The sequence below is a fragment of the Erythrolamprus reginae genome, chromosome 1 (genome assembly GCF_031021105.1).
Source record: "Erythrolamprus reginae isolate rEryReg1 chromosome 1, rEryReg1.hap1, whole genome shotgun sequence".
NCBI classification, from domain to species: domain Eukaryota; kingdom Metazoa; phylum Chordata; class Lepidosauria; order Squamata; family Dipsadidae; genus Erythrolamprus; species Erythrolamprus reginae.
Window position 1 is genome coordinate 234,353,396 of NC_091950.1, and position 15,367 is coordinate 234,368,762.

Genomic DNA, 15,367 nt, shown 5'->3' on the forward strand with positions numbered 1-15,367 from the left:
GATAGGAAGCAGGATTCTTAAACTGGAGGGATAGAGAGCAACTGAAAATGCTGGTTTCTTGTTTGCTTGTCTGTCACAATACCAGTATGTTCATGTTTACAATGAGCAATCAAGATACTGAATATGCTGCATTTTTTGTCAGTTTCTGGGGAAGGGTACAGATAGATTTTTATTTGGCTAAGATATTTTTTATTGAGATTGGTATGAGAGAAGTTCATTCTTAGCAAATTTGCTGATATATGAGGATATATGCATAGCATTTTTGGTAAAACCATCAGCCACTGTATGCATGGAAATAACTTTTTTTCTGTGTTTTGTTTACTTTGGGTTATTTGAATAGTAGCCTTTCTGTCTCTTATCTTGAAGTATACTATATTCAAAGCATTTCCACCTATCTCTGCATCTGTTTCTCTGCTTTGTTTCTGTTATGTATACTTGAAATAATTTGGATAAAGGTTTCACCAGGGCCTCTTCTGATTCTCTTGCTTCTGCCTTTTCTTCATCTTTCTTGACCTGTTGAAGTAGAATAACAAAAAGATGGTAAGTGAGGCTCCCCTCTACTATCATCCACTCTTTTGCTTCATGGGACATAGCCTTTCTCTCTCTTTCTCTCTCTCTTTGTGTGCTTTTTTTCCTTTGTCCTGTCTACTTTTATGTTTTGAATACATTCCTATTTCAACCTTTCTTCATCATTTTGATTTGGTAGCTAGTACATCAAATTCTTGTAGATATTTGTAGTTAACTGCAGATGCAAGGCATCTACAGGTTTGTATGTGTTTCGTACCTATGCTAAAAATCACTTATTGAACTCAATAGAAATGAAACATATAGAAAATGCCCACACGTTACTTATTGTATGAGCAAGACCTATTCTGTGGGGTCATTAGAACAAGTAGGATAGTTCACACATAGAAACTGGCTTTTTTCCCCTCTATAAAGTTTTCTATTAATATTCATACCTAGATCATATCCATGTTTCATATTAATGAAATAGGCATATTTATTCATAAATGAATTTATTTAGTGCAGTGACAATTAATAGTTGTCTCTTAAAGTATAGCTAAAATAATTATGGAAAAACACATCTGTGTAAAAACAAAATAAATCGTCATATAAGTCCTATTTTCAAAAATTCTTATAACAGGATTGGAAAAGCACTTGGTTTATATGTGTGAACCTACCCTAAGTATGTTCTGTATTATTATGTTCCCACATAGGTGATCCTTTTTTTTATACCTTTTAAAACTAAATATACAATTCAGTAATTTTTTTCATGCTTCTGAAATTCAGTTTTAAGCAAATCATGTCTGAAGCATGCATTAAAAGTTTGTTTAAAGTGAACAGGTATTGTATATGGTTAAACATTAATACAGTATTTTAATGCAGTGTTATAAAACTAGTGTATTGATAATGATTTTTTTTAGTCTAATCTGGAATATTTTTGAAACATAAACAATTTTACTTGGATTAATGAATGATTTTTGATAGGTTGTTTAATTACAACTAAAAAGTTTGATTTATGACAGGGTGAACTGCCTTGAATTACAAAGGGCTGTATGCATATTTTTACAATAAATAAATTGTTGCAGCTCTATTAAAAAATAATTTGACATTACAGCCCCAAGAAAACTACATTTCTAAAAGCTAATTGACTTCAGTATATTGTTAGTCTTTAGGATTACCCCCAATGATTCAGACATTGTGCTGTTTAGTCACTGAATGTTAATTCTTCATTTTTTGTTAGAAGATATTTAAAATCTGCTTCCATATATGTGGAATGTTAACATCAAAGCCTGAAGTCAAATTTAATAGTTCCTTATCAAATATATTTATTTTTAATGTACTAATATATTAATTAGGATAATGATGGGATGGAACAAAAATAATCTTGTATTCCTGTATTAAAACAGCCAAATCATTATTCAATAGAACAAACTATTGTGTAATTTTTATAATAATGATAGGACACCTGAATCATTTGATAGCATTTAAACTAAGATTTAGGAGTGAAGTTCATATTTTTGTGCAGGAGAACAGTAACCCAGGCTTGGAATAAATGGCTCTCAGATACCAATTTGTTCCTGTAAACTAATAAAAAACATCCATTTTTTTTCTAATCAGTGTGAAATTTGCAACCTCTTATTTGCTTTTGCTACTTGTTCTCTATGCTTATGCAGCACTCGTTATTACCATTTAATAATGTGCACAGAAACATGAACATGCATGGACAAAATTTTCTGCTAAATTCACTTATTCTTCTTGTATAGAATTTCAAGAAGGTATGTATCTATTTATGATAACGTAACATTGAAGGTAGCAAAAGCTAGAATGCCTAATATACCTGAGGTTTCAGTGGTAGCTGGCATATAATATTAACATTATTTAAAATGAGTCTCGGGTGACATAAACTTACCTGCATGAAAAGAAATCAAATCCACAAAATGTATCTGGCATAACTATTTAAAGAGTGTTAGTTGCATTTCCCTCCATTATTAAAGCCTTTTTATGCTTTTCAGTTGAGTATATAACTAAATTTCTCCCTCTCAAATATTATTATAAAGGGAAATTAGAAAGCCATTTCTTTTTCCAAGGGGATTCTTTTTTAAACATTCAATAACAGTTTATAGAAAATATTTTATTACTATTCATTTGCCACTTGTAGGATCTTATGGTTGGGGATGAAGCAAGTGAGTTGAGATCAATGCTGGAAGTTAATTACCCAATGGAAAATGGCATTGTCCGAAATTGGGATGATATGAAACATCTTTGGGACTACACCTTTGGACCAGAAAAACTCAACATTGATACAAAAAACTGTAAAATACTTCTGACAGAACCTCCTATGAATCCAACGAAGAACAGAGAAAAGATTGTGGAGGTAAGTGTCTTTTTAAAAAAACTCATGCTATCCAACTTAGAATTAGTTTTTCTGAATGGAAAGCATTTCTTACCTTACTAGTTCTTCAGAATAACTTTTATTGAGTTTCAATAAATAAGAGCCAAACTGACTTTTTATCCAAGATTAGATTAAATCTATATTCAGAATTTTTTTAAAAAACTGTTGAAGTAAAGTTCTATAGAATTTTCAGTGAAGTTTTGCATACAGGTAATCCCCAAGTTATGACAGTTCATGTAGCGACCGTTCAAAGTTACGACATAGGTTCCCCAAGTACTTGCGACCCAATCCAAAAGTTATGAACGTTGCAGCGCCAAGGCCATCATTCATCCTTGTGAACGATCACAGAGGCACTGCAACATTTGTCCTGCCAATTCCACCCCACCCCCAGTGGAGACTCACTTACCTTTTGAAGACCTAACAAACTGGGTCCCCTCCAGCCTCTCTGTTGGTTTGCCTGCTCCCCTCAATAGTAGAGGGAAAGCAGGATGAGTGTGCTCTGCTCAGCTTCTCTGATTCACCAAGGCTGCATGCCACTTCTGAAGCTGCAGGCAGCCTCAGTGAGCATCGTCAAAAGGCTTCTAAGCTCAGTGAGTCAGAGAAGCAAGCAGGGCATGCTAGTTCTGCTCTTACCAGAGCAGGCAAAGAAACAAAGAGGCTGGAGAGGAGATAGCTCGCAAGGTTTTCAAAAGGTGAGTCTCCACAGGCCTGCCTGGAGGGGGAAGCAATTGCATGAGATATGGAGTGGGGGGGGGCTTAGATGTTCTGATGCAAGTGGCCTGTTCCATCACTAAACCTTCACTCCCCTCCACCCCCATGGCCTTTTCCATCCTGAGATATCTCATGTGCACTTAATGACCCAGACTTTCAGCTAGTAAATGCGTGGGCAAAAGGAGGGAGTGATAATGGTCAAATTATGTGATTCACTCCTATGAATTCTCGGGTCACAAATGTAATTGGCAGGTTCCATTACATTTGTAACTCGAGGACTATCGATCTTTTTTTCTAAAATAAAGTCAACATACCTACTTGCAAATATTTTTAATAATTCTGTTAAAACCTGTAAGTGGGCATTCTAATAATCAGAGACATAATGCAATTCATAGAATTAGAGCTTTGAAATCCTGAGTGTTTATAATACTACTTTGCGTGGTAAACAAATTGAGAAAGTGGTAAGAACTGAGGAAGAGTTAGTATAGAAATTAATAATAAACCTCCTTGTTTTTTAAAAAAAAAGAACATGAAGGAAAAGCACATTAAATTTAATAGGCTTATGTCCAAATAGAGCAATACTTTATGATCTGATGTTCCACTCAAAAACTGAAAGTTCAGTGTTCTGGCTCAGTTGATAATTTGGCCTGAGATTCTTACTAATTCTTATTTAGATGAGAAGATCCCACCAACAAATGAAATGCCCTCTCACTGCTAAATTTATATTATAGATGAAATGTAATTTTTGTTATCTCAGTTTATTCTGGTTCCATGCACTGATTGAAGACTTAAAAAGTGTATTGGAAAGCAGTACAATTTTACTTTAATTACTCATTTTACAGAGTTTCAGAAAATAATGCTGTGATTTATCAACTCTAAAGATAAAGAATTGCACATTGATAATAGTTCCTGAATTTGAAGCTGAGAGGGAAATGGATTTTTGTGATAAGATTGAAAAGAGAACTTCTGAAAGATCTTTATAACCAGAATAAATAAAATTATTATCTTGATAAAATAATTTCATTAGCAGAACAAATTGAAGTTTTAACTTCTTCCTTCTGCAATTATTACCTTATACACTTTCCAGAATTAGTTAATGGGTCAGGAACAGATTTCAAGGTTGAATGCACAGTTTGAATGCTGCATGGGAGGAGGAGAAAGTCCAATTTGGTGATTATATTTTTGCTTGTTTGATCTTGGATTTTGAGCAATATCCTGTATTGCTTAAACGAAATGAGGAATAAGCACTGAATAACATTTTTATGTACAGTATATTGTACTCCTGCATCAGTACTCAGGCTACTACATTTTGTGCTACCTTTTAAACACTTTATGTATGAATGCACCTCTTCTTAGTGGAGCCAAAAAGAAAAAAATGGCTGCTGAATCTGGATCTATTTATGGTCCAATCTATCCTTTTCTGATAATATAATACAGACCTCAATCACATATGTGTCATAAAATATCGTACATATGGCTTATACCATTTTATTAAAGATCAGGTTTTGGTTGGGAATACATAAAACATTGAAGAATTCTCAGAACTTAAATAGATTTAAAACCTTGCTTAAAGACATAGAGTACCCCCCCCCCCGCACTCTGTTTATTGTTTTATTTATGTACAGTGTTCCCTCAATGTTCGCGGGTTCAAATTTCGCGGAATGTCTATACCACGGTTTTTCAAAAATATTAATTAAAAAAATATTTCGTGGGTTTTTTTCCTATACCACGGTTTTCCCTGCCCGATGACATCATATGTCATCGCCAAACTTTTGTCTGCCTTTAATAAAAAAAATTTAAATAAACTTTAATAAATAAACATGGTGAATAATAATCTAAATGGTTGCTAAGGGAATGGAAAATTGCAATTTAGGGGTTTAAAGTGTTTAGGGAAGGCTTGGGATACTGTTCATAGCCAAAAATAGTGTATTTACTTCCGCATCTCTACTTCGCGGAAATTCGACTTTCGCGGGCAGTCTCGGAATGCATCCCCTGCGAAAATCGAGGGAACACTGTATTATTAGCCATCCTGAGTCTTCAGAGAAGGGTGGTATACAAGTATTATTATTATTATTATTATTATTATTATTATTATTATTATTATTATTAACAACAGCAACAACAACAAAACAACAACAACAACAACAACAACAATAATAATAATAATGCTTATATCCCATCTATCTGGTTTACATGGGAATTCATTTTCATTTTGTTCTCCTAGCAATCCTACTCTTATCAAGTTGACCACTCCTGGCTGTTTCTTTACAAGAAATCTGTAGATTTAGATCATTAGCTTGAGTTGCTCTGCTTTAGTCTTATTGAGAGAGTGACAAATGGAAATGCATCTTGCATCCTTTCTTTTTTCCCCTTGAGCAGAGCCGAAATGGCAGTGCCTGACAAGCTAGACATAATTCAAGATTCTGTCTATAGTGAATAAACATTCTGTAGTGAAACTTGGTCAAATATTTAAAGCAAGGATTCCTATAACCTTTAATACTGCAATCTCTTAACAGGATAAATGAATTTATTTGACATTCCTTCATAAATAAAACTAAATATTAGAACTGCCTTAGTTGACAGATGGGATGCATACATAGGTTTAGCTATTCTTTACACCAGGTTAGGGATAAGCAAAGTTGGCTCTTCTATGACATATGGACTTCAATTCCCAGAATTCCTGAGTTAGCATAATTGGTTCAGGAATTCTGGGAGTTGAAGTCCGCAAGTCATAGAAGAGCAACTTTGCCTACCGCTGCACTAGGCAAAGTAAGAACAAGTTCTCAGAGTGCTCTTGCTTTGCCTAAATAAGTTTGAATAGTTGTAAAAATATTCCTCATAACAAACTGGGTTCCATACTACAGTTTACAAACTCCTAGATTAAAATGTTGAACAAGGCTGAGGAAATCAAGTTTTCAAAGTATAAAAAAATAGTGGATGACTTTAAGGTAGTTTTTCATTTTCTCTGCTCAGTCTCAATCCTCATGTAGGCTGCATGAGGCTTCATACAGGAAAGGCAGGCTATAAAGCTAGCAAATTAAAACAAATATTTATAAATGAATGGTTTAGTGGAACTAAATATATTCCATTTGAGTCCACTGTGAATCTTAAAATCTTGTATGAAGATTTTATATAGCCTCTGTTTATTCTGAAAATAAAATCCTGTCACAACAGTTTTAGCAATCTGCAGTAACTTGTGACAATTTTCCACAGAATTCTGTGTGAGTGTATATGTACAATATATGCACATTTTGCTCCATTATACAAATTAGTTGTCTTTCAGTCACAGACTGATTCTTATTACCACTTTTCTAAGTAAAATAATATTAATTTATGACATAAATCTCATACTCTCTCTTTTTAACATTTACACAAAGCTGTAAATCATAATCATGGGTTGTAATATCATCAATATGCTGATGATGCTCAACTCTATATCTCTACACATGGTCACCATTGTAATGTAAAGTGACCAGATTTTAACATTGGTAAAGAGGGACACCATTGAGCAGAGGGAGGGGGGTTGTCTAAAAAGTTTAGCAAAAAAAAATTTAGCAAAAAAAAAAAAAGGTTTTTCTTATGGTATCTAAGAAGAGGATTTCCAAGATCTTATGCAGTTATCTTTTTCAAATCATCCTGTAAATGCCAAGGGAATCCTGTACTGTGAGAGCTATAATAAAAACTGAGTTTTATAATCTTTGTTATATCTCCTAGTTCTGAAGACAATCAATCCCTATCAAGGAAGGTTATTGTAATATCATAAAAGTATTATTTTCTTTGATCTGCCAAATAGAACCTTTCATTTGGTAAACCAAAGCATATTTTTAGGACTATCAACCTATTCGTAGAACTAGAACAATATATATTGGGCAAAGATACATAAATATAAACATATGCTTAAATAGGTATACTGTATACTGTTTGCATTGTTCAGAAGGAATTAAAAATTAAAAAGTGCATGTCAAGGGATAATGATTAAAATGCTGCACAAAATATATAAGAGAATTTTTCATACAAAATATGAACATATAGTAAAAAAATAAATATGTCAATCCATGCAGTTAATTTTTTTAGCTTAAAGATGCAGAAAACTTTATGGATCAGTTTAAGTACCCCAGTACCTGTGACAGTAAGAGCGAGTGTATTTAAAGTGTCAGCCGAGAAAGACTCAAAACTTCCTTTTGCAGTAAATAGCATCCCTTTTAATATTAATGCTAAATGTTAAAAGGGAATACTTGTATAAGCAGCTTTCTTCTTAGTGTGATATACAGTATGAAAATAATTGCTACTGTTACCATACAATACACCCTAATATTATAGAATAAATTCAGTATTATATCTGAATTCCTTGTGTGTCTAATAAAGAATTCTAAAAAAGCAAAATAAAGAGTATTGATTCTTTTTGCTTAAGCAACTGAGAATCTACTTCCTCTGTCATGGGAGAATGCATGTGTATATCTAATAGGGGAATGAACTGAGAGCATTACATTAAGAAGTTTTAAAATTCCTTACAATTCATTTATGGAGTTTTCCAGCATTTTTTAAGGCTAGTTCTTGCCTCAATAGGTTTTTGCTACCACTTCTGCCACCGTCCCACTCCAAATGATTACAAAATCCAATCCACAGTTTCATTCCACCACCTGCCTGTCTCCAGTGTGGCACAATCTACCCTCGTTGCCTTGCGTCGATCCCGGTGGCGCTTGTGAGTGGTGGACACCTCAAAGCTCCAAAGAGTATGCGGCATGCTAATTGGCTAAGCCAGCAGCCTATCTAGTGGAAAGGAGAATAGAGTGAGTGTGGGTTGCAGCATATCGCTCTGTCAGTGCGTCTGTCGGTGTTTGGGGCCGACCCGGCAGGCGGTGTAGGGAATCGGGGAGGGAAATAGTTGGGGCTGAAAAGGAGAGGGGTTTTTCTCTCCTTCCGCCCCGCTCACAGGCTGGGGGCTTTTGGGGTGGCTCCAAAGTTGGAATCTGCCTGGCTGACTCCAAAGCTCAACGTGGGAGCTTGCTCCCCCACCCGCCTGCCTGCCTACCTGCTCTCATTTAAAAGGGCCGCGCTTGTAGGAGGGGGAAGATCTGACTTAAAGAGCTAGGATTTGCAGAGAACAGGAGGCAGAAACTGGGAACAAATCCTGAAATAGTTTGTTTTTTTAAAAAAAAATAGGAAAAATCGCCTTTAGCGTTTTTAATTAAGTGGTGTTATTTTCGAGCATGGAAGTGGCGGAACTTTTTAAAAACACCACGGGACAAATCGCTAAAAATTGGGACTGCCCCACGAAAAGCAGGACGTCTGGTCACTTTATTGTAATGTTTTCCTCCACTGGATCTTTGCCCTGTGCTCAATCTTGTTCTACTCTGTAAAGTTTTCAGAAAGTTTTGTTAAGTTCTGTTTAAGTTTTCAGAGTGTGTTGGTGCCCACATATTGGTTCCACTAAATTACTTTAGCTGTGAATTCTGTTAATATTTATGATGTGTTTTATATGCTTTTGCATTATCCTTTATTGTTTTTAATGGATATATTGTTTAATTATTTTTTTTTTAACTTTGTAAGCTGTGCAGAGTCATAAATATGAGGTTAGAATAATAATATATATGAATTAGAATAATAAATAAATTAGAATATTAAAAATATATTTATTTCTATGATTCTAACTGATAAATACCCTCTGTACTACTGTATCTTGTTATGTTATTGGATAATTGTAATATTTGCATTAAAAAAGTTTGGACAAAAAACCCTCTTCCTCCCTTTCACCCTATTTCTCTCTCCCTCCCTCTTTCTTTCCCCCTCTCTCTCCATCCCTCTTTCTTTCTTTCTTCCTTCCTTCCCCTCTTTTTTGCTCTTCCTCTCTCCCTCCCTCCTTCCCTCCCTCTTTCTCTCTTTCTTGCTTTCTCTCTTTCTCTTGCATTCTCTCTCTCTCTCTCTCCCTTGCTCTCTCTTTTATTCTCTCTTTCTCTCTCCCTTGCTTTCTCTCTTTCTCCCTTGCTTTCTCTCTTTCTCTCTCTCTTGCTTTCCTTCCCTCTTTCTCTTTCTCTCTTGCTTTCTCCCCCTCTCTCTCTCTTTCTCTCTCTCTCTCTTTCTCTTTCTTGCTTTCTTTCTTGCTTTCTCTCTCACACACACTCTTTCTCTCTCTTGCTTTCTCTTTCTCTCTCTCTCTTGCTTTCTCTCTCTTTCTCTCTCTTGCTTTCCTTCTCTCTTTCTCTTTCTCTCTTTCTTTCTCTCTTTCTTTCTCTCTCTCTCGCTCTTCCTCTCTTTTTCTCTATTTCTTGCTTTCTTTTTCTCTCCCTTTCTTTCTTTCTCTCCTGCTTTCTCTCTCACACACACTCTTTCTCTCTCTCTTCCTTGCTTTCTCTCTCCCTCTTGATTTTTCTCTTGCTTTTACTTCTCTCTCTTGCTTTCTCTCTTGCTTTCTCTCCTCCTTTTTCTCTCTCCCTCTTTCTCTCTCGTGCACCACACCAGCAACAGAGAGAAAAAGAGAGAGAGAGCTCGGAGAGAGAGTGGAGGGCGGCTTGCTGGTCTGTGACCCCCTGGATCAGCAGCCCCAGCACGGACACCGCCGTCGCCTTCGCCTCCGTCTAAGAGGCAGCAGCCACATCCACCCCTTCGCCCTCCCAGGTGTCCATGGCGCTCAGCGCCCAGCCACGTGCCACCTCCGCCTCCCGGTACCCCACCTGATTTCTACCTGCAGGAACGGGTGGTGGGGCGCCACGAAGGGCAGCGCTTGAAAGCCATCACAGCGCCGTTGTTGTCATCACGGCGCAAAGCCACACAGTCCCGGATCGCTTGCTTCTCCGGCCAGCAAGCCGGCTGCCTGGGAAAGCGGCGCGCTTTTAAAACGCACGTTTTTCAAATGCGCCGCTTTCCTAGGCAGCAGACTTTGCTGGCCGGAGAAGGGAGCGATTCAGGACTGCGTGGCTTTGCGCCACTTCAAAAATTTCTGCCGGGGGGGTGGGTCCTAATGGCTGTGCGGGCGCCAGCCCACGCAGCTTAGAAGCAACCGTGGCTGGTGCCCTCCCACCGGACCCCAAAAGCTCACGCCGTCACCGCCAGGGAAGCTCCAGCCAGGCCGGGCTCGCGGCACACCTGACCATGTCCCGCGGCACACTGGTTGGGAAACACTGTTCTAGACCAGTGTTTCTCAGCCTTGGCCACTTTAAGACATGTGGACTTCAACTCCCAGAATTCCGCAGCCAGCTAATGCTCCTTAATGAATTCTGGGAGTTGAATTCCACATGTCTTAAAGCAGCCAAAGTTGAGAAACACTGTTCTAAATGGAGGAATAAATTCATAATAACCATTGTTAAAATCTTAATTGTTCCCCCTTGTTTTTCTCTTAGGTGATCAATTTTCATCTACAGGCAGTCCTTGAATTACAACCATTTGTTCAGTGACTGCTTCAAGTTACAACAGCATTGAAATAAGTGATTTACGCCTGCTTTTCACACTTATAACAATTGCAGCATCCCCATGTGCACATGATCAAAATTCATACACTTTGCAACTGGCATGTATTTATGATAGTTGCAGTGTTCTGGGGTCCTTTTGCGACCTTCTGACCAGCAAAGTCAATGGGGAAGCCAGATTCACTTAAAATTGTGTGCTAAGTTAACAATTGTAATGATTCACTTAAGAACGGGAAGAACGTTTGTAAAATGGGGCAAAACCCATTCAACAGCTGCCTTGCTTAGCAACAGAAATTTTGGGCTCAATTGAGACTGTAAATCAAGGACTACCTCTATTGCCAACAAGGTTGCTAATTTTTTAATGATAGCCATGATTTATAAAAACCATCGGGGGATTTCCTTATGCTATTGTTGCTTTTTTGTATAATTTCATTATATTGTTAATTTATATTCCTGTTTTATATCTGATATGTTTTTATATTGTATTTTAAATATTTTAAAATATTGGTAATGGACAGTTAAATAAACCAAACGTGATACATCTATGCGAGACAAAATAAAAAAATTAGATTATATACTGAATAGTAGTTCTTGGCACACTAAAAAGTAAATGAAGAAGAGAATGGCAGAAACTATTTAAGGAAGTTTTCACTTTTCTGTTTGAGTAATAAATTAAGCTCACTTCCTGCAAAACTAGGTATTAATTCATATTGCACCTCTGAGACACAAGTATTATGCTGTTTCTTATATTGCTTTTAGGAAAAGAGAGTTTACAAGCATCTTATATTCCATACTGTTCAGGACAAACTTGTAATCCTCTTCCATATTTCATAACTAAGTAATTTTCAGTTTTGCTGACAAAAACCAATTTTTATCTTTTCAGGTGATGTTTGAAACATACCAGTTTTCTGGGGTTTACGTAGCCATTCAAGCAGTTCTTACTCTGTATGCACAAGGTAAGAATAAGTTTTACTTTGAATTAAAGGCATCATAAAGAAATATATTTGAACCAAATCCAAATTATAAAAGTTCCTTAAACCAGACAGCCTTTCTGGTAATATTTAAGTCATACAGATTTTATTTTGCTTGGTTTAGTAAAATTTAAAGCTTAAATTTAAAGTGTAAGTCCAAATGCATTTTTGTATAAATTCATCTGTTTTTAAATTATGATATTATATTTATTTAAATTACAATAATAAATTATTATTTTAGTTGCTGTTTTTATTGTTTCTGCTTTTATTTTATTTTTTGTTTGCATTTATGAGTATTTATCATGTACATATACTGTATATATATACTGTGCATACATGTATGTGTATGTGTATGTAAGTATGTATGTGTGTATATAGTATATGTGTGTGTGTCTGTCTGTCTGTCTCAATGTAAATAGAAAGTATCTGAAAAAATATTTTAGCATTGCGCTTTGTTCAAGAGAAAGGAACAAAGTGCAGCAGAGTGAGAAAATACATCAGAAAAATAGATAAAATAGAAAAACTCAGAACCAAATGGTATTAAATGCTTAAAAGCTTAAGCAAATAGAAACCTAGTTTTAAAAAACCATTTCCTTTCTATTTTAGTCAGCTCTAGACCGAACATTTTTCTTGTCTGGACTGAATTTGATTTTGCTGCCTTGCACCCATTTTATTACTGTTATTAATTCATCACTTCCAGCACTCCACCTTAATCTAACAAGAACTATAGCTCAGTCCAGTGATGACAAACCAATGGCTCCAACGTGCATTTGTGTGCTGGCCAGCTGATTTTTTGCTTGCAGACAGGATTTCGGAGGGTGTTTTTTGCTTCTAAAGAGCCTCAAGGGGGTTGAGAGAGGGTGTTTTTTACCCTTCCCCGGCTCCAGGGAAGCCTTTGGAGCCTGGGAAGGGCGAAACATGAGCCTACTGGGTCCACCAGAAGTTGGGAAACAGGCCGTTTCTGGCCTCCCGGGGGGGGGGGAAGCTGTTTTCGCCCTCCCCAAGCATTGAATTATGGGTTTGGGCACTTGCGCATGCGTGATAGTCTTTCGGCACCCGAGGAAAAAAATGTTCGCCATTACTGGCTCAATGCAATTAAGGTACTATTGGGATCTTGCAAATGTTAATGTTGAAGCCTCAGAGACAAGTATTTTTAGGAAAAAAAATAACTGCACATTATAGCATTCTATATGAAAACCATATGTGAACAGTACCTCTTTTTAGAATTGGTAGAAGTGGAACCAGTGAAATAAAGTATGCTGTATATAGATGATTTTTTTCCAGCAGTCTGTTGCAACTAATATAATTTTACAGCTAAAATACCACTAATAATTTAAAGAAAATTACCAGAGTCACTTTCAGCAAACCTAAGTGATCAGTGGAAGACCAAGGCAGTTTGAGTTCCAAAATCAAGTTTGAAATCAAATTAAAATGGTCTCTTGAGGTTTGTTGTTGTTGCTATTTTTCTTCAGGTTTGCTAACTGGTGTTGTTGTGGATTCTGGAGATGGTGTTACTCACATCTGTCCAGTCTATGAAGGTTTTTCTCTTCCTCATCTCACCAGGAGACTAGATATTGCTGGTAGAGATATTACCAGATATCTCATCAAGGTAAGTTAAGAGTTATTAAATTTGGGGGGAAAACAACTAGTTTCAGTAGGTCTTTGGCTCACTTTGTCATAAGCTTACAATGGGGAAGATCAGAAAATCACTAAAAATAGTGTTTTTATTATCAGTAAATGCTGTGCCTTGGATACCACTAGATTTTTAGAGCAGGGCCTCCTTGCTTTGTCTTGAGGGTCCAGGTTTCTGTTGCAGGAGGCATTCATTCATTCATTCATTCATTCATTCATTCATTCGCTTATCTGGAGAGAAGGCATTCACAGAGATACATGTGAGGTCCTAATCATTTTGGGTTTTAAAACTGAGTCAAGCATATGTGTGATGATAAATGCCCCTTATGTGCAGGAAAGACATTCTCGAGACATTCTTCAAAAATAGGGGTATAGTCTGTATATTGAAGTATTGGCAGATCAGCTTGCATATTTTCTGTTAATGTCTGATGAGAAACTCAAATAGTAGGTTTGAATTCAAAATAAAATGTGAGCAGCAGCTATCAATCAAGATGCAATATAACTTTGTCATTCTTGCTATAAATGATAAAATTTATCATCTTTGCTATAGAAGATAAAATGTCTCAGTCTGAAAGCCTTATTTCCGGTCCGCCATTAACTATCTTACTTCAATACCAGCTGCTTTTACTACGAGGGTATGCCTTCAATCATTCTGCTGATTTTGAAACTGTTCGCATGATTAAAGAAAAGCTCTGCTATGTGGGTTACAATATTGAACAGGAACAGAAGTTGGCCTTGGAAACTACTGTATTAGTTGAGTCCTACACGGTGAGTAACTCTGCATTGGCAGTTTTCCATTATAATGCAAAAGTAGATAGCCAGTTATTTTTCACCCCTAATAAATCCTAGTTGATATGGCAAGGGATTACATGGATGTTACTTTAAGACATCTGGAGCACCTGTAAAAATTGTTCAGACATTAATAATATGTTAGGAGTAAGATGAATAACAAAATGGTAGAAAAGATGATACAAAAATTGGAGATTTTTGGAATACTTGTTTAGACAAAAATGGAGCAAGGGGAAAAACAAGTCCTAAAATTGGACAAAACGATTTAGCCACTAAGTTTACCATCCAGAATTGCCCTCAAAGTAGACATTACAAGTTGAATATTACCCCTGGTAATTTGGATTATAGGTATCATGCTATACAGATAGTGTTTATTACCCCACTCTTACTTAAATCTTTCTTAAGGTTGATTGCTTTAACAGAGGGCAAATACAAAAATATAAATGTGTTGGTTTTTTCCTTTCTACCCTTAAACATTAATCAGATTGGCTACATTATGGTATGACAACTATGACCAGCTCAATTAAATTTTATGAGTTTTATTTTTAAAAAACTTTATTGAAAAATAATAGATAGATATTAGTAATCAAAGATAATTACTGCTTTAGGTAAGCAGATACCGACCTAAATCTGTAATTGTCCATCATTACTCGTAACCAGTATTTATAATTTAATAATAGTAGTTGTTTAGTAGAATTATAGAATTGAAAAGGAATTACAAGTCCAATTCCATGTCCAGGGCAAGAATAATAATCTCATCTCTGACAATGTCTCTTAAACCTCCAGGAATAGCGCACCCACAACTACAGAAGGCAGGATATCCTGATTTTTAATAATTCTCATGGTCAGAAAATTCTTCCTTATGTCAAGTTTAGACTTCCCTAAAGCTTCCACCCATTGGTTCTTGCTCTACACTTATATGCTAAGCTGCCCAGTGTCACTATATTAGTTTATAAATCCAATAA

The 15,367-nt window shown here is 36.1% G+C and overlaps 1 protein-coding gene across 1 annotated transcript in view; it reads left to right on the top strand.

Annotated features, from left to right (window-relative positions):
* The window catches only part of ACTR2 (actin related protein 2), a 37,678-nt gene that overhangs the window by 15,224 nt on the left and 7,087 nt on the right, over positions 1 to 15,367 (top strand). The window contains exons 3-6 of the mRNA XM_070732564.1: positions 2,663 to 2,878; positions 11,894 to 11,966; positions 13,454 to 13,590; positions 14,232 to 14,381. Coding sequence (XP_070588665.1) covers positions 2,663 to 2,878; positions 11,894 to 11,966; positions 13,454 to 13,590; positions 14,232 to 14,381 — 576 coding nt within the window. The remainder of the gene's footprint in view (positions 1 to 2,662; positions 2,879 to 11,893; positions 11,967 to 13,453; positions 13,591 to 14,231; positions 14,382 to 15,367) is intronic.